Here is a 24,886-nt window from a genome sequence, read left to right on the forward strand (position 1 = left end):
GCACACTGCATTATATTACTAGCTCTTGGCAGACTCTATTGTAGTTTTGATTACAGTGTAACTGGTTGCTGTAAAATCACCTCTCCCATTTCTGCTTCAAATTAGGTCATAAATACTTGTGTGCAACAGTGAACAAAGAAAGTATATTTAAATTTTCATACAACAGTATTTCATTCGTAAAATTTTTTTTTACACGTGCAGAAACGTTTTATTATGTAAATAAAGAATTCGATTACCGATAAGAAGGCATGTATGAGATCTGCTTTGACCGAGCTCAGAGGCCTGTCTTTGACCAATATCACGTGGGTTTCATCTCTTTCGTTGGTCATCAGGCTTCCAAACCACGATCGCTTCGTTAATCTGTAAAAAGTGAGTCAACATTATTGGGATAAATATACCGATAACAATTATTGGGGATAAAAAGAGAGAAATTTTTCTTACTCAGGTGAGGAATCTGGAGTCAGACTCACTTCATCTGAAGCGGAAGGCGCTGTGATGCAAAAAAAAAGAAGTTATAATTAATAAATACCTTTTATTAGAGTTCTTAGTTACTAGCTAAAACTATAATATGATGTAAAATAACATATTTTATTTTTTTACAAGAGTCGAGTTTTTGTGAAACTTCCTTTTTTGGAGCTTTTAAAAGAATAAAAAAATACTAATTGTAAAAAATTAATTTACTACTTTCAATGACCAGTTCGACCATGATCTTTAAAAATGAACAGCCTTGAATAACTTTTGATCTAATAATAATTGGATCTTCACGCACTTGAAATCAATCTTAATGGTTCGATAGGGGGACTTCAAATATACTAAATAATTAATTCAGTCGATATTTTAAGTTACGAAATTAGACATAAAAACGTACTTTTTCTGAATAAACATTCATTTTTTTGGGTGGTAATTTTGAATTTCTAACCCTCAAAATAAAGGGGATTTTCCCGCAATCTGAGAATTATGGTCTCAACACTTAGGTCAGGAGAGCTGTACTAAGTTTGGATCCTTTAATGTTAAGTTTCCTTTTTGCTTATTTCATCATAGCTCAAAATTTTTGTTAAAGGAATCGAAACATTTTAGAACATAATTAAAAAATTCATTTATTCAACTATAATTCCAAATACATTTTTGAAATCACCTCTGTGAACCATTCAGATTGAGTCCTTGTTCATGAAAATCTGATCATTAGATTAAAAAGTATTCAGAATGATTATTTTTTTTTGCGCATTGAACATAATATTATAGCTGTTTTTAAATACCTTTCGACATAATTGCCATGAAGTTTTAAACATTTGCTACATATCAGTAAACGAGGTTTCTAATCTTCCCTTCGAAAAACTTTGCTTTTAGCGATGTCTTTAAGTCTGAACGTTATTTTGAAGCTCCTTACTGATTTTATTTTATTTTATAACTGGCGTTGAATACTGCCGTGCAGTTGTAAAAACCAATGTAAGTGCATTACGATAGATTCCGAGAAAAGTAGCTTGACAACTTTTTTCTTTTTATTGCTAATGATATGAACGCTAAAATAGAATTTCAGATAACTGACAAAACAAAATTTATTTTTGAAAAAAAAGGCAACATGTTTATCATACAGGGAGGTCAGATCTATATAAATCTGAATTTGGAATTTTTTGCTGCTTACGTTGATTTTTCTTTTGCACTGCAGAATAGCCAACCCATTTCCACCAGCACTCAAGAAATCTAGACTAATATGGCTTCCGTGGTTGAGCATGTTTGTCTAATTCCACTCATTTCCAGTTCTACAATGGATTGATAGCAAGACACGGTTGCCAGTAGATCACCGAAGTCAAGCATTACTGACTGCGGTCAGAGAACGGGTAGTGATCATTTTGTTTAGACTACGAAAGGGCGGAGGGGGCATGGAATCGGTCATCTTTAAACTGTTATACCGTGAAATGTTCGATTTCATGGACAGGACGTCGGACCACCAAAGTGGGGGGGGGGTCTTCCCCTCTGTAGAAGAGTAAAACTGTGATGGCATGTTTTCGAATTATCTTCGGGGAAGTTTCCCAGACCTTCGCCAACAGCCCATTTGTGCAGCTCCGTTATGACGTAAGTAAAGTATTACTACTACTCTGCTCATTTCCCAACGAATGGAAGCAATTGAACATTCTGAAACTAAACATTCTTTAAAATACAAAGGTTGAATTCTCTGAAGTTCTAGAATTTATTCTCTTGTTTTAAATCTCCAAGACTTTTTTTTCTTCTTTATATGTCTTCTTTATATATATGAATTATACATTTCTCCGGATGCCTCCTGACGGGGGCGGGACGGCGTTAAGCTTTGATATGAATTATACATATATAATATATGTTATATATATATTATATATGTATAATTCCTCTACATTCTTTCTCTGAGGGTACTGAAACGGAGATGGATCGTGATTCTGGTTCAGGTCAAAATTACGATTTGCTGATGGATGGTGTGTGAATGTGCCCTTCCTGTAAAACGTTTGTTTATCCAAATTTTTGGACAATTAGACTTACTTTGCATTTTTCTCCTATGGAATCGAGGACTGCCGAGGAAGCTGCTTTTAATTGTATTGAGCCTAGATTTCCAGTATGGTTGGTTCATTCCCGGGGAACCCGGAGGAGTGTTGAGAGGGCTCTCCTCCGGAGTACCCCGGGGAGTGGGTTTTGGAGAAGTGAGTGGAGAGACCGCAGGACTCGTTACATGAAGGCTGCTGGACATGCTGCTCCTTCGGCTCCGTCTGCAATAAAGAAAGGAACAATGTATTTGTATGGGTTGTATATCAATGGATGTACATCAATGTTTTTAAATTCCTTACCCATAGGGATATCTTCTGGGCGTCAGAGGAGAACCTTCACTTAGCATATCGAAACTGTACCTGCAACGGTCACTACAATTTCAATTGGAAAAATTCTTTTGTAAAAATATCCAGCAAATACAAACAAATAACTGATAAAATATGTATAGAAAGCAAAAAGGGGAGCACCTTGAATGGCTTCTGATCTAGTGATCCTCGCATACTAGAACTCTTTCTTGATGGTTTAAAGAGGTCAAATAGGCTGACTAATTATTGCGGACTATATTTTAAGTTAAGAAACCAGGCACAAAACGTTCTTTCTCTGAATAAACGTACCAACTGACCCTAAAATATTTGGTCGGAGGGGGTGGGATCAGCCGCAATCTGGGAAATATGATTCTAATAATTTTGGCGAGGAGAGCGGTCGAAAGTTTGGAGCCCTTAATGCTAATTATACATTTTACGTACTTCGTCATATTTCAAGCATTTTTTAAGTGAATCAAAAAAACCTTTGCCCATGATTATAAATTCAATGCAAAAAATTTCAAAGATAATTCCATGCAAAAGAATATTTTTAATAAATATTTAATAGTTTTTATTATTTCATTGATCACAGTCAAAACTTTTTTTTAACTGTAAGGTATAGAAGTTTGCATATAATATTTAAGAATATAATTAGATCAAAAATAATTCAAGGTGCTCCTTTTATTTTTCCTACTGTACAATGAACTACATAGTATGGATTTAAAAAATACACGATGTATCAAATTATTGTAATACTATATTGAAATATCAAATTATTGTAATATATTGATATATATCTCAATCATTAAGCTAGTTTCATCAAAATAATTTTATTGAGTGAGAGCAGGAAATGTATACGAGTTATTCGCAAATTCTTAAAAAAAAAAATCGTTTTAGAGGATGGTAAAGGAGACTAAAAAGAAAAAAAAGAAGAAGAATTTTCTTTCTTTTGTTAAACGCGTGCTTGAAAAAAAAAACTGTTTTAAACGCCTTTAGTTAGCTTAGATTACAACATTTAATACTACATGGAAGTTAGGGTGTCATATGTTAGCTAGAATTTAATAATTCACGCATGGAATACTGAATCACCCTCCAATCAGTTTTAGATACAAATTAGGTTTTTAATTTAATGAAATTTATACCTTCCGATGCTTTCTTTTAGCACTTTTTCAGACCAGAAGTACTTTTTCAATAGCCTATATGTATATCATTGACATATCTTATATATATATATATCATAAGTCTAAACCTGAATTTTAAAAGATGGAAGGAAAAAAAGGAGACAAAATATTTTTTTGGCTTTCAAAGGTTGTTAATTGTTAAATTCAATCAATAATGTTTCGAGGCTGAACCATGTTGAATAGGTTAACCAACACAGCTTACAGTTTCAAATTTCCAATATAAAAAGTGGTTAATTTTAGTTTTCTTGCACACCAAAGTATTTTATACAAAAAGATAAATTGATATAAAAATATTTTGAATCTATTTCCATAATTTTATTTGAATATTATAAAATAAAAAATCAGATAAAAAAACAGAACGTCAAGTTTTTTTGTGATATAAGTTTTGAGTTAGAGGGTTTAATTAATTATTGTGAAACGATTTAATGAAGAAAAATTATTTTAAAATGTTCTTTGTGCCTGCTATAAAAATGTTAAGATCTGTATTTTACTAAACATAGTAGATAAACAAAACCGATTGAAAGTAAAACGAAATGTAGTGTGAGAATTTTTGAGACCAGTAGATGCTTTTTTGTTTTATTTAAAACATTTGAAAAATGTTAAGAAATTACTGAAAACATTGAACGTAGCTCAAGTGTTCTCGTTTATCTATTTGTAAAACAGTGCCAACAAATATTTTCAAATTTTGTTGGCAGTGTTTTTTATTGCGAAGGGATTTAAGTTTCTCAAAGTGATGTATGTAGGGAACTCACCTAGATCCAGACCTGCCGTTTATCTGGCAGGTATCCACTCTTTTTCTAGGAGGATCTGGGGGAACGGGACAGGGAAGAGATGTGGAGAAAGCTGCCATTCAGGAGAAAGAAATAATTTGTTTACGTAAATAATAGATAAAATAAAATACTAAAAAACTACAATATATCATCTACTGTTTTAGTAAATATGAGAGAAAATAAAGAGTTCATTAGCGTGGCATACCTGATTCGGACCTGTTCCTTATGATGACTTCCGTTTCATCTTCATAAGCAGGTTTCCGCCGCTTTCTGTCTAACAATAGGAAATAAACTACTTTCTCTGTATTATGCCTGCAAGTATTTAAAAAAAGGCAATATATCTGTCACTAGATATAAATTAATTATCGATCGTTTCAAACTTACCGTTTTCAAACTTATTCCTACTTTAAAAGTTCAAAATTTAAAGAAAACGTAAAGAACATTTTGCAATAAAAACTTGGGCTTAAGTTAAGTCTACCTTAATTATGTGACAAGTAAGCGATAAAAATATTTTTATGTCTTTTTTTTTAAAAGTGTGTTAAAATTTTGTGAAGGTGTTTTATATGGTGTTTTATATAATTGATTTTCTTTTTTTGCACGAATCAAAACCGATGCACTTTTATAATCATTTCTTTCATAAATAAACCCACTATGAATAATTATCTTATTCCCCAGCGACCGTAACTAAGTCTTTTTAGTCCGTCAGAGGCCTTTTTTGGGAGGCGAAAGCGTGAAACTTTTTCACTGGCTGGAAACTGTAGCATCTTTGGTGAGAAACAAAACCGAAAGTATGAAAGTCATGCCCAGCACAATGTGCAGCGGTCTCTAGATTTGTCTTCAGCTATTCTTGCTCAACTTCAATTTGATCAGAAATTCTCCTTGATAAAAAACGCTTTCCAAATCAGTTGATTAGATTTCAACCCTATTGTAAATTGACGAGAAAGAAGAAAAATCACATATCCCTGCTCAGATCGAGATTTTTACCACCTACAGTTAGGAATCTCTCCCAAGAACTGTGATAAATAGTAATAAAAGAGATGCCTCTGCCTTACTTGACAACTAATTTAAACCAATCAAATGATTTAAGATCAAATACACCCATATCTGTTCTGAAAAAATAAAAACAGACGAAAGATGGGAGTTCAAATAAACACTTTCCGTCTTTGCATTTTTCAAGGAAAAAATTACATTTTTTCTTTCTATTTGATCATAAAAAGCATCAAGGACAGTAAGTGGAGCCGCAATGGAGAGTGTTCGACTATAGAGTGTTCGACTTCGGAGAATAGAGTGTTCGACTCCGAATGAGGTGAACCGGATTCGAATCCCAGCAAATGGCTGGTCGGTACGAATCCTCAACCAGCTTGCATCGACCACAGTGCTGGCGTAAACTATCCTCAGTGGTAAACAGTTCATGGATTAGAGTTGCCGTCAGGTTAATCATGGGAGGTTTTTGCTGTTTTTCTCTCCATGTAATGCAAATGCGGGTTAGTTCCATCAAAAATGAAGGCAAATTTCACCCAATACTTGATCCAGGAGTTCCCTTGTCTTCTGGATTGGGTTCAAAATTACAAGGCTACGAAGTTGAACATTGGTATCACTGGACTTGAAATTGGGTCATCTGTTCAACGAGGGTTATAAAATAAAGTAAAGTAAAATAAAATATAAGATGGAGCACAGTGACAAGAAAAAAAAAGATAAATACCACTGATATTAATATCAGCAATAGATCTTTAAGGTTGGGGAAATTTAGTTTTAGTTTATTTAGTTAGAAAACGACTTTAAACTCAAGTTTATTCAAAATCTTATCAATTTTGGGAGACTTTCGGACAATGAGGTAAAACAATCAAATTGTAAAATTTCGAGTCTCTAGATTTGTTGCATTGCGCGATTCATTTTCTATAAATTGAATCAAGAAAGAAATCATAGTCAATAGTCATATTTTTAAGGTAAGTGAGCTCCTTATTGTGGAAATAACTATTATAACAAGTTTTGGGAGCACAGTAAATACTTGTTTGTAGGGCACCTATATTTTAAACGAGGGCACAAAGGATGAAATATGAGGAGAGGGTGAAATCGGAAACAATAAACAGTAGTGAGAAATTCATTGCTATTATGAGTAAGCAGAACGTCTAAGAAAGCTAAGAATTTGTTATTTCCTTGTTCAAATATCAATCGAATGCAAGGATCTGTAGATTTAATATTACTGAGAACATAATCAATGTCAGCATTGTCCATCAATGTGAAACAATCGCCAACATATCGGCTATAACAGGGGTTTCCAACTTACATGAGGCCAGGGGCCGCAATTAAAAATACCAGTCAAATGGCGGGCCGCAACTTTATAAAAATTTTATATTGGTCTCTTTTATGTTTGGAGGAACGTTAAATATTACTGTCAGATTTTTATTAAGTTGTACAAAACAAAAGTATTGAATTACAAATTAAAATAAAAAGTAGATTTTTACCTGAGAAATTATTATTTTTTGCACCGTTGGTATGTTAAATTTCACAGAAACGAAGAAATTAGGTTATTTTTTTAACGAAAGAAAAGTATTTTAAACCCATACAGATTTTTTACGAAAATTGTCAGCAAAAAAATGATAACTAATATATTTTAGTTCGCGGGCCACAAAAAAAAAGGCTTCGCTGGCCGGATGTGGCCCTTGGGCCGCCAGTAGGTAACCACTGGTCTATAAAGAAGGAACTTTAGTAAATAAATAAGTTTCACTTTCAAATAGTGCATATACAGGCCATTTAAGAAAGGACTGAGAGGATTACATTTAGCTAATTCACCAATCATTCAATAAAATTTACCATAAAAAGTGAAAGTATAGTGCTTTAAACAAATTTGAGTAAGGTGTGCTAATCTGCCAATTTCAATCTGGCAATCAACAAAGTAAGCAATTTAAGCTTACACAGGCAGTAAAGCAGGCAATTAAAATTAATAGAGCATGATTTTTATTATCTTGTTCAAGCTCGTTCCTCTGTATTGATTGGTTTAGTCGCTTTGCACATGCACTCTTTACTTTTGCTATGCCTTTTGGTGTTTAGACACTGCGGATGATTCTTGTTTAGAGAACATGAACCTAAGCTATAGTATGTCCATTTCTGTTTTTTTAATTTGTGCTTTATTCGCGCTTTATTTCAATTTAGTCTACGAAGCAGAAAGTACACCTTATCCTCCCTTTGGAAACCTAGAGTGAATCATGAAGTTTCAAATGTTGAAATTTTTTTTCTTCAAAATATCAAAATAATGCAAACGAATTATTGCATAATAGCTCCCTCACAGCGTAATCCTGCCCTAATTTGTTTGCATTTTGATGTTTTGATTTTTTATTCAGCATTCAAAAATTTAAGGTTTGTCTAAACTTGTTTTATCTTTTCTTTAAATTACTTATGTAGGTGAAAGGGAATTTGCCTCGTAGAGTTTCCCCCACCAGTTTAGAGTCCTCTTGAGACGCTTTCAAGAACGAAATAATACGAGGAATATTTTCCAAAAAGATGGCAGACACTTGATTCGCACCTACCACATTGCTGGCGCAAAATATCCTCAGTGGTTGGTAGACAGATCAAGGGTTGGAATCCTCTCATCGTCAGGCTAACCGTGGGAGGTTTTAGTAGTTTTCCTCAACGCAAGTGAAACAACGCAGATGCGGGTTAGTTCTCATCAAAAAATTTCTCCACGAAGGTGAATTTCGCCCATTGTATGATCCAGGAGTTCCCTTGTCATCTGGATTGGGTTCAAATTTACAAGGTTATGGAGTTGGACAATGAGTAAACTCAAATTGGGTCTGCAGCTTAATGCCGATGATTAAAAAGACAGGGGACAGATGAATCTTTTATAATAATAACATACGCTAACAAAATACGACACACACATATTATACGAATTGAGCTACAAAAAAGTAAAAACAAAATGACTTACGCTGTATTTAATAATTCTTGAATTAATTTTTCTCTATCTTTAAAACAACCTAGTGATGTCATACTTGCTAACACGTCTGGATCTAAATCATCAACAGTTGGAATGATATGAGTCTGCAAAAGAAAAAGAGAAAACATGAGAAAAATAAATCTAAAATTATTCTACAGAAAATGATCAATTTTTTAAAAAGTAAATGAGCAATAAACTAAAAAAACTGTCATAGACACAAGAATTCTAACACTAATTTTAACATATTACTGTCAAGCATTTTGCTGAAGAAGCAAATGATATTTTTTAAAAGTGCGTATTTAAAGAACACACACTAACTTATTAAGAATAATTTGTATGATCCGTAAGTTTATGTAAGTAAGCTGATAACGTATGTATGCGTATGTTTGATGTATGCGTATAAACTGACGAGTAAAGTAAGCTATATTATAGTTTTCAAAAAAGAAATGTTCATAAACATTGATAATAGTTATCAGAGAAGCATAATTCTTCATTCTAGAATTCGATGATTTTATATTGAATTGAAAAATTCGATGAGAAGTAAATAGTATAATTTTTAATAAATGCATATCATTTTCATAATTTATTCAATGTAGTGTCATTGGAAGAAATATTTTTTAAAAACAATTTGCTCGTCTTTTTTTTTAATTGTTGTTTTACTTTAATTTCATCAAACTAGCTAAAATATAAAATAAACTATGTTTGTTGTTTGGATTTTAATATATTGACAGGTTTCAAAAATCATTACTAGTTTAAAGAATTAAAACCCTGGGAAGTTACATGAGCCTTCTTCGAAAGTATAGGATACCGTTTGAGAATTTGAGAATTGCTGACCTTGATAGTCAGGGTCGAACAAATTTTTCCAATTCCTGCAAACATTTTCTTTCAGTCCACCTTCTCGACTCCATCTCTAACTCCAAAGCATTGTTTGTTTACTCATGTGTTTTCTATATTGTATTATTTTGACTCTAGGAATTCTGTCTTGTCCTGTTTACATGCGTATTCCTCCGATTTCGTTCTATTTCTACTTGTTGAAATTTGGAAAACTTGGAATTTTAACTCACCTGAACAGCTTCTTTCATTGGAAGCTCTAATTCAAGTTCAGTTTTACTTCCCCTGTGAAGAATATTAAACATTTAATAGTGTCTATTTAAGCATTAAATAGTTATTATAATATTAAACATTAAATAGTGTCTATTTAGTGACAAACGCACTAAATAGACACAAAATTTGATATAATTTGTACCTTTCTTTTCAGGAAAAAGGTTCCCAGAAATTTTATATTAAAATGGCATTTTGAATAAAACAGTATCAATGAGTTTTGCGAAAATATTAGTTATTTATTATCAATAATTGACTTAAAGTCTAAAGTTTAAATTGAAAATTCTAGAAAAAAAAATCTAAAACATCTCGAAATTCCGTTTTGAAACGACGAATTATTATAAAATAAGCAAAGCTACACCAAAATAATATTCCTTCAGTATCAATAAGTAAAGCATAAAGGTTAAAGTTCATTTGCAAAACATCATTGAGGCTACAATTTTACAAAACAGTCTATATTTATGGTTAACTAGATAAATGTTCTATCTTCGCGCGAGAAAAAATGTGAATAATCAAATCGGAATTAATTAACCCTAACATATACCTAATCATATACATAATAGACATATACTTTAAAAATTAAGAAATTTTTTAAAATGATTCCAAATTTTTTACTTATTATTAAAGGTACTAGGCTTGCCTTTTATGGGAATTTACGTCATTCGATTAGAAGTTCATACCATCAAAATAAAAATGAACTGTATTCGGTATCGTTTTGCTTGATGCTACTGCTCCCGCCTAACTAAATTACTTTCATTAAATTAATTTACTCAAAATTTACCACCCATCCCTTTCATCATAAAAAATCTATTTCCATGGTGCCTATAATTGTTATCTCTATGCCTATATTAGTGTATTCAGTACCGATTAAAACAGTATCAATACAATACTTCCTATAACTTAAGGCCTCCACACGGTTTCTTATAGGTAGTCCGATCAGTCCACTATGAAGGTAAACCAGTATACGAAAGAGCAATTTAATAAAAAATCTAGTAATAATAAGAAGGTGGTAGCAAATATGCATCTAAAAATTTGTTTGATTTATGAACATTATTGGTTTGTCTTATTTACTTGTCAACCACTACAGATTCTATTCTCAAATATATATATGATAAATTTCTCTTAATTACTTTTAAAATAGATTTTGGATTCATGCGCACAACTGGTTCACTTTTTAAACAGTCTGCGCAGACTACTTATAAAATATCGTGTGGAGGCTTTCAGATGTAGGAGGTGGTAATTGATACCATTAGCAATTGTTACTAAAATTAGTTACGGATCATTAGAGTCTAAGATGATTTTTTTACGGTTCCCTGAAACGAATAAGTATCTTTTGCCCATCGATTTCGCTTTCTAATGCAAAACTTATTACTTTTTTATTTCAATTAATATCTTTACAAAAATTAATTAAGCATCATTGACATAACGTTTACTCTATAAGAATATATAACTTTTCTCCATTAATTTTTCTGCTTAATTTAATTACTTTTTTAATTTCAATTATCATTGTTTTTAGATTTTTTAGTTTTACAGAGACATGTTTTATAAGCATCCTCAGTCTTCTTTTAAGAGTAAATACGTACAGATTGCTTGTAGACATTTTCATAGTCATTTTAACAGTTTTAATTTACCTTTTAAATATCTTCAGACATTATGAATTAGAGAACGAAAGTGAAATTTATTTTAAAATATTCCTCAGATAAAACAGGACTTAAACTTTAAAAAATAATTGTTATACATCGGAATAGATGCTAATTTTCTCATATTTGACTCCCTCGGACAAAAATACAGTTATAATTAACATGAGTGGAAATATTAAACTTTTTTTTAAATTAGAATGAGATAAAACTGACGAAACTAAAATTATATTACTTTCTACGATATTGAAAAATACATATATGTTTTGGCTCGTTAAACATAACAAAAAACAAAGTATAAAAATTAGCTCAAAAAAATTAAAGTGAAATGTAATACAGTTTTGAACATATATGTGCATGCATATGTTTCTCAAAAAAATAAATAAATAAAATAAAGAACAAAATAAATAAATTATGAAAATATATTGTGCGTTTGCTAATTTCTCAAGCCTTCCAAAAATATTAATTTTGAAGGTATCTGTTCAATTCTACTTTTTAAGTACAAATCTTACAAAACATTTTAAAAATTCTTTATAAAGATTTTCGGAAAAAAATAAAATCTTAATGAATTTGATGCACTTTTTAAGCCTAATTTTGCAAAATATTATGGAATTCATCTTGAAGGTTTTAAATCTTAATTTAATTCTAATTAGTTTTCTTAAATATGATTCTAATTTTTGAATTCGTTCGTTTAGGGATCTATAAGATTTTTTCAATAATCTTAAAGATTAAATTGAAATCATCACATTAAATTAAGAAAAATTTTAACATTAATAAATGTGCAATAAAAAAATAACATTATAAAACCACTTTGTTCCATGCATCTGCGTACTTTAGGAGAAAAGGCAAATCTGTCAGTCATAACGGGGGTTCGAATCCCAGCTGTGACGTCATAATATTTCCTCCATTTCCTTATGACAAAAAGAATCTGTTAAATATCTTTGTTATTTGCCCACGTAACACTATATTTTAAATCAAAATTAATATCCAGATTATATAATCTTTCTTTTCTGATAATCGTTAAACAGCCGACCCGATTTTGGGTTTACGACTACTAATGTTCAACTCCATAGCCTTGTAATTTTGAACCCAATACAGAAGAGAAGAGAGGACCTGGATCAAGTATTAGGGGAAATTTATCTTCGTGAAGGACTTTTCGATGGAACTAACCCACATTTGCGCTACATTGAGAGGAAGACCACGAAATCCTCCCACGATTAGCCTAACGGCATGTGTTATGACACCCATGATTCGCCTACCACTGAAGATAATTTACTTTAGCATCGTGGTCAGTGCAAGTCGGATGCGGAATTCGTATCGACCAGCCATTGCTCGGATTCGAACCTGATTACCCTCATAGGAAGGCGAACGCTCTATCCCCTGGGCCATCGTGGCTCCAGGTTATATTTAGAAATTCTTTACTAAATTGTCTTTACATTTTTTTCAGACTATATTCCTAATAAATTCTTAGGAATATAGATTTAAGAAGTGAGCCGAAAGTCTTGATATTCTCACAATTCTTTTTTAAGAAAAATCTTGAGATTCTTTTGAATGAGAATAACTATAAACAAAATAAACACATGGTTTCAGATAACTTTAGAAATGCCAACTATTTTTGAGTTTACTTGATGTAACGTAGAAAAACAATTCAATATTTATAAAAAAAGGGAAAAACTATTTTCTTTTTGATTGAATGAAATTGTAAGACATCAAACATCACTGACGCTCTCTTTTAAATAGTATTTGAAAAAATAATAATACAAGTTTTCTCCAGTTTAATTTAACAATCTCTAATAATAAGCCTTTAAGAAAAATTTATTCTCCAAACGTCTCTCCCGAAGTGTGGGAGGATCGGGACTGACCTTTCATCCACTGTTCAAATTTCAAGATGCTTGCACAAACGGTTCTAGAGTTATAAGAAAGATACAGACAGAGAAACTCTTCCTTTTCTTCTTGTTGTTGTTGTAGGCCATTAAAGCAAGGGATGTGATTCTTTTTGTTTTCCAGTGGTTCCATCTATGGCCAAGAATTCAACTTCTGCCACACCCATACGTCACACCGGTTTTATAGGGCGGACCCATTCATACCTTCATTTATTTATCCACAAATCGTTAGTTTGACCTGAACCAGAGAACTATCAATCTCCAATTCAGTATCACCAGAGGTATTGTTTGTTTACTGGAACATGGAGGACTTTGTGACTCGACAGATTTAACTCGCACCAGTCACCATTTATTACACGAGGAGTCTTCGGCCAAATGGATTCTCACGAACGGGAGTCCAGCGCCCTGCTAACCAGGCCACCCCGGCCAATTCTTCCATTTATTATTATCGAATATGAAGACTATAGACTCGTTCTTCGTACAATATAGGGCATTTTTCACGTGAAATTAAGTTACTGTTCATCCGAATTTATTAGCATTTCTGATTTGTGTTCCTCAAACGAACCGAAAGATTCAGGATTAAATCGTTGTATTTGATAATCCGATCATTATATTGTCGTAAAGAGTAAGTTACAGAGTGTTGCACAAAAAAAAATTAACTTCTAATCGTTTTTATGTAAATCTAATTGTTCGAACAAAATTCCTTCAGAATTTAAATTTTTTTCTTTTCTGCGCCCCGTTTAGGGAACTTTAAAACATAGAAATTGAAATACTTACGCTATTACCCAAGGATGCCTCGTTACCTCAGCTAACTGCAAAAATAAATAAATCATAAGAATATATTTTGTTTATTCGACCAATTTACTGTAAGTATAAAACTACAAAGTAACAAGTTATGGTTTTAAACAGGGCTCGAAAAACCGCCCGTCCTCGGCGGTCAAAAATTTCCCGGCGGACAACGAATTTCTCGAATTAGACGTCCGCGCGGACGGCCATTTTCCCGTTAATGTTCGTGATGCACTTTCAATTTTTGTTATCTTACAAGAGTCTAGCGCCTCACTTCTAAAATGACCCTCTAATCTAGAAATCCCGTGCAGCAACATACTGCGTATGGTAGATTGATGTTTTTTCCGTCTGGGAGTACTGAAGCAGTTGAAAGGGACTTTTTAGCAATGAACTTACAAAAAAACACATTATGTAAGCGTTAAACGCAATTATGAACATCCACCTAAATGGAAAACCCCTTTCAGATTTCTGTGCAGAAACCTCTGTAAATCATTGGCTTCATTGTGGAACTGGCAAACGTCATATTTGATTCATTTAAAAAACGCAGTACCCTCGGATAAATTGACATTCCAGATAACTTGACCTTTTTCATTTAAATTATTTTATAAAAGAAATACTAGGTTTTACTATTAGTAACCTAGTATTTCTTTTATTACTATATAATGTAATCCTAGTAGCTACTAATTCATTGCGTAATTTATATAAATGTTTGCAATGAATAAGAAAAATAATATTTTTATTTATATAGAAGCGACGGGTTAGTTTTAAAGAAGGGCGGGTACATTGTTGGACAAGCCGTCCTTGGGGACGGGTAAAATTTCTGAGTTTTTTCGAGCCCTGGTTTTAAACATATCTTGACAAACGTTAATCTATAAAGATTACTGTTGGTTTAAAATAATAATTCTACATTTCGTCGATCCTAAAGAAAAATTCAAATTATCTCAAGTAAAATTGCTGGATAAGAAATATTTTTTAAAAAATAAACTGTACTTAATCTTACAAATTATGTTCACAAAAGCAATAAAAATGCTTATTCTGAAGTAAAAGTTTCAGAAGAGTACAATGTTGTACTTTTAAGTACAACGAATTCGAAACAAGATATTTTGAAGATTTTTTTGAAACTCTTACGCCATGTGATATAAGTATCAAATTTTTGATATCCATTTTTTTTCTTAAATCAGTGGTATTTTGAACCTTTTACTTCAACTTATCAGCCAGAAATTAAACATATGCTCATTTTTATAGTTCGTACATTAATGTCAAACAAATTAGAGCAGATTAAGGGAAATACTTTTACATTTTCAATGGAATACTCTTCCTATTAGCAACTCCCGTGTTTGCTTTACAATTTTACACTTTTTAAAAAAGCGAAGATTATTTTCTTAATGAAGTATATAAGTACTACAACTTTATGTAGGAGCATTTTGCTTGTATATTAACAGTTCCAAATTGAATGATTACCTGGAAAAACTTGAACGAAAATTAAATTGTAAAAAAACGGAATGCAGGACACAATACTAAAAAAATGAAAGAGAAGTGATTTTACATGTTTATAATATCTGACGATGTCTAGTATTATTTTACCAATTCAAATAGGAAATCTCACTTGAATTTCTCTTATTCTTATGTATTTTTATAGCTTTAGAAATTTCAATAAAAATGTTAAGATTTTAAACGTCTGGAACTATCTAATCTCTAATTATTTTTTTAATGTTACTTTCAACATTAACTCACGACCGAAAACATGAAGTAAATATATCGAGAGAGAGAGAAATAAAATTTTCTGCAACAATGGATAAATAGTCATTACTTAAAGCAAAAAAGAGAGAGAAAATTCACAATGAAAGAGCTTCAAATTGCTATAATTTTCGAACAAATAGGAATTTCGACGAAAACTTAAGTTCAAATACAAATGACTCTCTTAGCACGTTGACAAACAACTGTGCAGTATCATACCTGCATACCACAGAGTGACCCGCATAGTTTTTTTCGAAATGTTTAACAGTTCTCGAAGTAATTACTTAATGTGAAGTTTAATTTTGTATCATTGTGCTCCCTGAGCATTTTTCTACATATAATTGCAATTTTAAATTAGGAATTGAACTTAAAAAAAATGCAACGCAAAGTTGAAAACCGAAACCAGCGACGGTGGTACTGTTTAAGATTTTTTTTTTATTGTAGATAGGAGACGTAATCTAATTTTTATAATATTTGCACAAGTAAAAAAACGTAACAGTAATATTTGACATCGGAAATCAGTCAAAAATCGCCCATGAGTCTTACCGTCATTCTTTTTTCTGGACAGACTTCGATCATTCCCCTAAGAAGATCCTGGCACTCTGGAGGAACAAAATGTGGTATATGGAACACCCCTCTCTTCACCTTCTCTAGGAGCTGCCTTAGGTTGTCGTCATCAAAAGGAAGAGCACCCTGAAAGCAAGCACACAACTTGATGCAACATGAAGAAAAAAAAATTCAATGAAAAATCATTGTGAAGTTCAACGAGGAAATAGTTTTCGGAGATGTTAGAAATTCAAACTATCCAGAAAACTAGAGATAGACCAATTGGCTCATCACAGAAATCGAATTATTCTTAGAAGTTAGACTAAAAGTTAGTTTAGTTAAAAAGAAGTCAGACTAAAAGTTAGTTGCACTTTTTCAGAAAATCGGATGATTCGAACAGATCATTTAGTCATTGGAATATCTAATAATTTTTAAAACATTTCAATGATAATTACTTACATCATATACACTATGTGGTTAAAAGTATCAAAACACCGTATGATAGACATTTGGAAAGTCCTGAGGTTATATATTAATATATTGTTTGTACTCTTTTTTTTAAATCGAAAAGAGCCTGCACACGTCTGACAGACGAGAAACTCTCCACTAGTTTTAGATTGATGGCCATAGGAATTAACTTCCATGCTACATATTAATATCTTGTTTGTACTCTTTTTTTTTTAAATCGAAAAGAGCCTGCACACGTCTGAGAGCCTAGAAACTTTCCACTAGTTTTAGATTGATGGCCATAGGAATTAACTTCCATGATTCCGTCACAACTGAAATGAGAAGCTGGCAGTCAGGATGCTCGATTTGACTGTCTGCGTAAAATGCATTAGAATTCGTTCCACAGGTGTTCTAAGAGACTTATGTCAGTGCTCTAAGATGGCTAGTCCAGTTTCTTAACATTGATTTCGTAAAAACATGAATGCCCAAGGTTCGATGTGTGAACCACCAGGAACTTAGGGGGTCAGACCAAACAATGGAAGACACCCTCGCTCCACGATTATTTAGTGTTTAGATACTTTTGGTCAGGTAGTGTATCTCGTAGAGCCTGCATTTGATAAGAATTCGATTTTTCTTAGAATTCGAAGAACACTTTGTATTTCTTTAGAACAGGATGATTCGAGAATAACAAGGGTTCTAACTTACACCTCTTTTATGATAAACACATACGATCAATCTGATTTTTGCGGAACCGAGATTGCTGATTATCACAAATTTCTGTGTGATGGATTATTTTGAGTTAAATATTATCCACGATAAAAAAAAAGTAATATGAAACTAACTTGAACTCGAATGAAATCTCTAATAACCGATTCTAGTTCCTCTGAAATTTTGAACCAGATCTTAACGAGCACAATTTGAGCTTTCCCGGGTAAAATAATAATACTAGAATTTAAAAACAAGAATGGGGTTCATTTTTATAGAAGAAGTGGCAATTAAAATTTTTTTTTTTAAATTGCCATTTTTATATTGTCGCCGTGTGGTCGGTGGAGGCTGTTAATTTTATGCATACAATGGTAACGTGCATATTACACTTTAGCTTAACGTAAGCATAATCAATACTATTTCTAAGAAAAATAATAAATGCAAAACAAAGAAAATGAGATCATTAAACCTATGTTAACTAACGAAAAAGGTTTTGAAAAAAATTATATATTTTAGTATACTTACAACTAATAGAGCATATAAAATAACACCACAACTCCACACATCTGCTCGCCTTCCATCATACTTTTCACCCTGATAATAAACAATGGATTTTAATTAACAATTTTACAAAAATTACCACCTAAAGCAATAAGAAATTATATAAAGCGTAAAGTGCGGCTTTGAGGAGAACTCCTTCAGACTGAAAGTATGGGACTGTCTGCTGCTATGGTAACAAGCGAGAGCATATTTCTAATGGGGGTGAAATGGAACCATAAACTTTCCTCGTCACCATAGTACCCGCCACGATGCCAGACAGGTGTCTGGAGGAGTTCTCCTGAAAGCCACACTATATATATTGATGCTAGTTTTTGATCTGTATGCTTCTGTTTATAATGAGTCCCGTAGTGGACATATCGTAAAGACACGGTTCCCAATAGAACATCCAAGTCAAAGTCAAGCACTGTCTGCGGTCCATAAGAGGGTGAGGGACCCCTTTGATTAACATGCGTAGGAACCGAGGGTGTGCGGTGTGGGTCCTCGTTAAACTGTTCTAACGCAAATTTCTCGACTTCGCATGCAGGTTGTCGGGCTGTCCCTTCTGCAGAGGATCAAAATTGTGATGGCATGGTTTTGGATCATCGTCAGTGATGTTTACCAGATCATCGCCGATAGCCCTTTGGGCAGCTGTAGTGTGACGTAAATAAAGTACCTACTTGCCTTTTATAATGGTTTCCCAAATAAGTACTTATTTATGATGGCATCAGAACTATATTAGCAAAAGAAGCTCCAACTTCGTTATAAGTAAGAGTCATAGTTATAAATGAAGTTGAGAATGGAGAAAAATTAGAAATACTGAATGAAGCTCACAGAAGACTGTATGTTACCAGTTTGGATGTAAGTATTTAATGTAGAGTCGTAATAAGATGAATGTTTCTAAAACAAAACAACGCACAATTTTTGTGGTTTTAAGTGGCAGAAAGTGAACCTATTGAGAACATATATCGTAGAATGTTTTCTGTTCGAACGATTTCGGGTACCATGGGGATATTTTCTTAGGCGCGGGATCAGTTGTCGGTGTGTGTGTGGTGATATTTTCTAGAACGCGAGGGTGACTAGTGTCCCCTCAACCTTAGAAGTCCATGTCGTGGGAGAGACTGACTTTTTCGTGGGAAATATGTGATTGCGATGAGGTGCAAACAAAGAGCTCAAGCTAAACTATAAATTATGAAAAAATTAGAAATAAAGTAAATTTCTGGAATGTTACGAGTTGGTGATGAATTCTATGCAATCGAAAGTAAGAAATCGCCTTATTTCAAATTAAGGCAAGTTAATAAAAAACTGAAATATAAATATCCCATGTAATTCAGTGGTTTGAAATAAAAGCAGATACTCACAGATCAGTTTTTTAAAAGAAACACAACAGATGACTGACTGCACACCTTGAAATAAGAAACCATTTTTCACAATAGTCAGTGCATACATACATATTCCTCTTTATTCCGAATATTGGAGTGCAGGGCTTCTATCAAAGTTCTCCATCTCAATCTATTTGTGACCAAATATTTTGCCTCTCTCCATGTATTTCCTATTTTCAATTTATTAATAGTCGTCCTTCACGAAGCATTGTTAGGTCTTCCTCTTTTTTTATTTTCTTGAGGGTTCTCATCACAAACTTATTCTACTTTTACTGCTAAACTAATTAGAAAAGATTTTGGACGTGACTGTGAACAAATGGTGTTCATGTGAAGGAAGCATATGAATAGCGATTCTGTCCAAAAGATTGAGCAAACAAACACCACGATCTCTCCTGAATAAATTGCAGTTGTTGATCAAATAATAATTAAAAGAAATACAAGAGATACGATTCATAGAATCAGTGCAGTACTTAGTTAGACATGAGAAAAAGAATGGTGTCGTCATCTACTGCAACAGTTAAACTTTCTAAGTTGACCAACTCTGTGAAACTACAGATATTTATCCATTACAGCTTTTAATGGCATGTATTTTATAAGCTATAATTATGAGAGCCTAAGAAAATAGTTTTGAGAAATTTTGATCATTGAATGGATGAAAAATCATTTTACTTACCATGTACACTTCAGAAAAAAAATTATCTGTCCCAATTATTGAATTCATATGTATTGTAATTGAAGATTTTTCTTTCAATTAAATAAAACATAATCTTTAAAGCGTAAAGAATGCACATAATGTCTTAAAAATTTCATTTGCTTCAAAAACTATGACGATGGTAGTAAAAATTGATATGTATCGAGCACTCAAAACTTGATGTTTATTCTTAAATTCGACAGAATGAAGAAACAAAATAGATTTGCCTAACAAAAATGAAAAATGAGGCGAAACAAATCTGGAAAAACCACGGTGTCCAAAAGTGAAAAAATATGTGAAAACAAAACTGGGAAAATCTCATGGGTTGAGAGAGGCAAATTAGAGCAAAATGCATTTCCACGCTTTATAGAGGTGGTAAAAAACTTATGTGGTTAACAGGGAGCCGGTATTTATATGAATTAAACAAGATTCCAGGGCATCAAGATGAGATGATATGACACGGGGTGGAAGAAGAATTTTTGGCGCTGTGAACCTGTGAATGATGTGAAACTTGTGAAATTGACAACACTTTTAAATTGACCACCTGTCTAAATTGACCATTATTATTGAAATACGAAATTTTCCTACATAATAAAAGGGGGTAAAACTTCTTTAATTTGACCACTGTCTATCTAAAATTCCAAATTCGGATTCTGGCTCGGAAGGTCTCGGACCATTAAAATCCGACATCATCACTAATGTGCCTTATTCCTTATATCGAAATTTTTCAAAATTTTGAGGAGTGTTTGTGATACTTACCCTTATGACTTCTGGGCATGCGTAGTGAGGAGAACCGCAGGAGGTTTCAAGCATTGAGCCATCCATCTGTAATGAAGCCATTCCAAAATCTGCTATCCGAATGTTATTCTTCTCGTCCAAAAGAAGATTCTCTGGTTTCAAATCCCGATGGCTGCAAATAATAATAACAAAACACTGGAAAAACAAAGGTATCATTGCTATTTTTTATTATCATATACTGAAAAAAAGGTTTACGAAGTTTTTGTTTGAACAAAAGTCGTTTGCTGTGAAAATTCCATCGTTTGCTGTGTATATGTTACCGTTAAAGTGCATAACTCCGTTATTTCATAAAATAACTAGATATTTCATGAAATAACTAGACAAGATAGTTAAAATACAGTATACTCTAGATATCTCGAACTTCGATATCTCGAAAACCTTGATATGTTTAAAAAATATTTTTTTCCCTTTCATTATATCTTCTCTTACTGTTAATTTGAATTCCTATGCCGAAGAGTTTCTTCTCAAAACCTTGTCATGTCGAATTTGTTTCGAAATAAAAAATGAATTTTTTCGGAAAATTCACAATGCAAATTTATTGTAAACCAATTCTTTTCTATTTAATGCATAATTATTCAGGTCTTACCTTTAAAAATAAAATTATCATTGTTGTCTTTAGACTTATAGTCAACTATCAATTCAAACATATTATTAGTAGTTATTCTCATGTATCATGACTTTAATTTTTGGAGTAATATTTTAGAATGTATTTTTCTACTTTTTAGAACATATTTAGTTCCGAACTTGTTATCTCGAAGATTCGCTATTTAGAATTTTTTTTAGCTTTCCTTCAAGTTTAGATATCGAGAGTTCATATGTATATAATAGATGAAAAATTTCATACTTTGCCTAGTTGTTCTATGAAATAACTAATGACAGACCTTTAAAGTGAAAAATAAACAATTTCGAAGTTATTTTACAAATCAATTGATCATAAATAGCTAAAATCTCTCGACAAATATATTTTATCCCTATTGTGAATGATTAATTTATAAATAATAAGGAAAAGCAGATCATATAATTTATTATAGCTCATATGCTGATATTAATAACTGGGTATAAAAAGCAACGGAATTATGTGTACACGCACGCGTCATTGCAAAGCAGCTAAACAATTCAAAACTAACTAAAAGCAGCTAGAACAGGTTCAAAGAAATTTCAAGTGCCTTATTTTATACTTTAGCGATAAAGTAATTGTTATTCAATGGAATACTTAGTTAAATCGCTGAATTTAATAATTTTATATACTTTAACTGACTTGCCTAGTTATTTCGTGAAATACTTATTAGTTATTCTATGAAATAATGGATTTCACACTTTGCCTATAACATATATAATTCGCAAAAAATTTTATAACTGAAAATGCTCGAAATGTTTTAAATAAATGTTTAATCTAAATATTTAACCGTTTTTTACACATTTAAACTTGAAATAATATTGCTCTTATTAAAATAAAACATAAATTTAAAAAAAATCGATTCTTATATTTATTTATTTATTTTTAACACGGATGTGACACTGATTATCTTTGTATTCTTAAATATTTTGAAAAATAGAAACTTTTGAGAATATCATTCAATTTTACAAAAGATGGTGTAATGGAGAATTTATGGTTGTTTGATAATAATTTTTTTCTTTTAAATTTTTCTTCATAAAAGTGTGTCAGATTTGCTTCATTTAAAATTTTTTATTGATTTAAATAATCATATCCATTTTTTTTGTAAAGTAGGCTTAAATGATTTAAGTTTTGGAAACAGTTCGGTAAATAAATTGTTTTAATGGTCTCTTGATTTCTCAAAAAAATTACTTAAAAGGACTGATATTTAAAAACAACTGTAGAGCATTGGAAATAATTGAATGAACACTTTTCGATTGTCCGTTAATTACTCAAAATCTTTAATAAAAAAGACTGATATTTAAAAATTATTGTAGAAAAAGGTCATATTGTATTGTGAAAAAGGTCAATAATTATACTTGAAGGTCTGTAATTTAATGAAAAAAAATCTGAAAAAGACTGACACAATTAAAAGTAACTGTAAAGCAACCAAATAACTCTCAGATTATGTTTGAATTAAGAAAATATCGTTCTCTTAAGGAAAAGTTTAGGAAACAAATGATATAAATCTTTAAAGAACAGAAAAATGTAAAAAAAGTTTAAAATCATAAAAATTATTTTTAAAATTTATTTCTGTTTTTTTTTATATTTATTTTTTATTTTATTATTTTTTTTTTTTAGATGAAAGGAAAAGGTGTTTACCAGATAGAATGGCTGTGGCAAAAGTCCAGAGCTGATATGATCTGTCGAAAAAACCTACGAGCTTCCTTCGGCGTCAATCGACCCTTCTTCACCAAATAATCGAATAGCTCACCTCCCGAGACATGCTCCAGTATCAGGTACCTGATATTACACAAGTATATTGATACAATACAACCAATGAATAGATTTAAAGATTACAAAGTAGGTACAGTCTCAAAATAAGAAAATACAGAGTGCAAAAAAATAAAAAAATTAACATCCTGAACAACTTTTGACCTAATGATCAGATTTTCAAGTACTAGGATTCAATCTCAATGGTTCGAGGACTTCCCCCTAAACATACTAATTAATTAGTAATAACTAATTAATAAAATCATAAATATACTAACAATAATCACCTGAAATAAACGATTTAATTTTAAGTTAAGAAATCATAAGTAAATATACCTTTTCTGAATAAACGTATCTTTTTTTTCTATGGCTTTGGATTCCTGATCCTAAATGGTCAGCCACAATCTGGAAAATAGGGCCTCAAATGTTTGGCCAGCTGAGGGGTTGAAAATTTAAACCCATTAATGCTAGTTTTTCTTTTACGCAATATATCGAGAACTTTGAAAGAGAATCAAAAATTTTTCGTACCCAATTATAAAATTCGTTTTTTTCTAAGATAATTTCAAGCAGAAAATCATTTTTTTAATAATTATTCATTACTTTTTATTACTTTATTAAATGATAAGTCAAAAAAATATTGAATTTTAAGGTACACAAATGTTTACATTATTTTAAAGAATGTAATCTTAAAAGACAAAAAACAAAGTTTGATAGAAATCGGTCAAATAGCTCTTGAGAAATTGAACTTTTTATCACAAATTTTTCAAATTTGACAATCATAAGCGAATGTTTTATAATTTGATACTGAAAACTTAATAATTTGATCATTAGAATTTTTTCAGGGCGTTCCATGTTCTTTTTCTTCCTCTTTTTGAGCACTGTACATGGGTAAAAATTACACTTACTTACAAGCAAACTTAATCCTTTGATATAGTCATGTATTAGAGTTAAGTAAAGAATAATTAACCATGCAGTCAATTAATTACTTTTCATTATTCCTTGTAACTAAATTTACAATTGTAATTTAGATTAGATGAAATCATAATTATAATATTTTTAGAATCGTAGTTTAATATTAATTGCAATTACGATTAAAGTTTTAACCGTAAATAACGTTTGTTATGACTAACGACGGAAATTGAAATTGTTAATAATGAATAATTGTAATTATAGATATTTATTACTTGCAATCGTAGTTTAATAATAGTTGTAATAAAGATTAAAATTTTAATCTTAAATTATGAATGCTGGCAATAGAGATTAAAACTGTAATCATTAATTATGATAACTTGTAACCATGGACAATTGTTACATGCAAACTTAGTTCAGTACATGCTAACTAAGTATGATTATAACTGCAATTGTAATTAGGGTGCTGAAAATTCTTAGAGCTTAATATTTCCCCAGATCGCTGATTTTGCTTATTTTATTTTGGCTTATTTGTATGAAATTTTCCCCCAATTCACATGACTTATTTTTTATATTTTTTTCAATAAATTTTTGGAAGAAAAAGTTTGTATAATGTTAAAATGTTTCGATAATAATAAATTCTTTAACAAGAAAGTAA

General features: G+C 31.5%; 1 protein-coding gene across 2 annotated transcripts in view; it reads right to left on the minus strand.

Moving 5' to 3' along the window:
• LOC107451732 (serine/threonine-protein kinase BRSK2-like) overlaps positions 1 to 24,886 on the minus strand; it is a 92,921-nt gene that overhangs the window by 7,345 nt on the left and 60,690 nt on the right. The window contains exons 4-16 of one of the 2 annotated variants that reach the window (XM_071179018.2): positions 23,209 to 23,349; positions 20,913 to 21,063; positions 18,069 to 18,137; positions 16,392 to 16,538; positions 14,100 to 14,134; positions 9,766 to 9,817; positions 8,693 to 8,805; positions 4,973 to 5,079; positions 4,750 to 4,840; positions 2,814 to 2,885; positions 2,512 to 2,735; positions 442 to 490; positions 237 to 360 (exon numbers count right to left, since the gene is read on the minus strand). In XM_071179018.2, the coding sequence (XP_071035119.1) occupies positions 237 to 360; positions 442 to 490; positions 2,512 to 2,735; positions 2,814 to 2,885; positions 4,750 to 4,840; positions 4,973 to 5,079; positions 8,693 to 8,805; positions 9,766 to 9,817; positions 14,100 to 14,134; positions 16,392 to 16,538; positions 18,069 to 18,137; positions 20,913 to 21,063; positions 23,209 to 23,349 (1,375 nt within the window). The remainder of the gene's footprint in view (positions 1 to 236; positions 361 to 441; positions 491 to 2,511; positions 2,736 to 2,813; positions 2,886 to 4,749; positions 4,841 to 4,972; positions 5,080 to 8,692; positions 8,806 to 9,765; positions 9,818 to 14,099; positions 14,135 to 16,391; positions 16,539 to 18,068; positions 18,138 to 20,912; positions 21,064 to 23,208; positions 23,350 to 24,886) is intronic. The other variant, XM_071179019.2, reaches the window with a different exon arrangement.

Source organism: Parasteatoda tepidariorum, chromosome 6 (genome assembly GCF_982258835.1).
Source record: "Parasteatoda tepidariorum strain Cologne lab strain chromosome 6, Ptep-v5.0, whole genome shotgun sequence".
Taxonomy (NCBI): domain Eukaryota; kingdom Metazoa; phylum Arthropoda; class Arachnida; order Araneae; family Theridiidae; genus Parasteatoda; species Parasteatoda tepidariorum.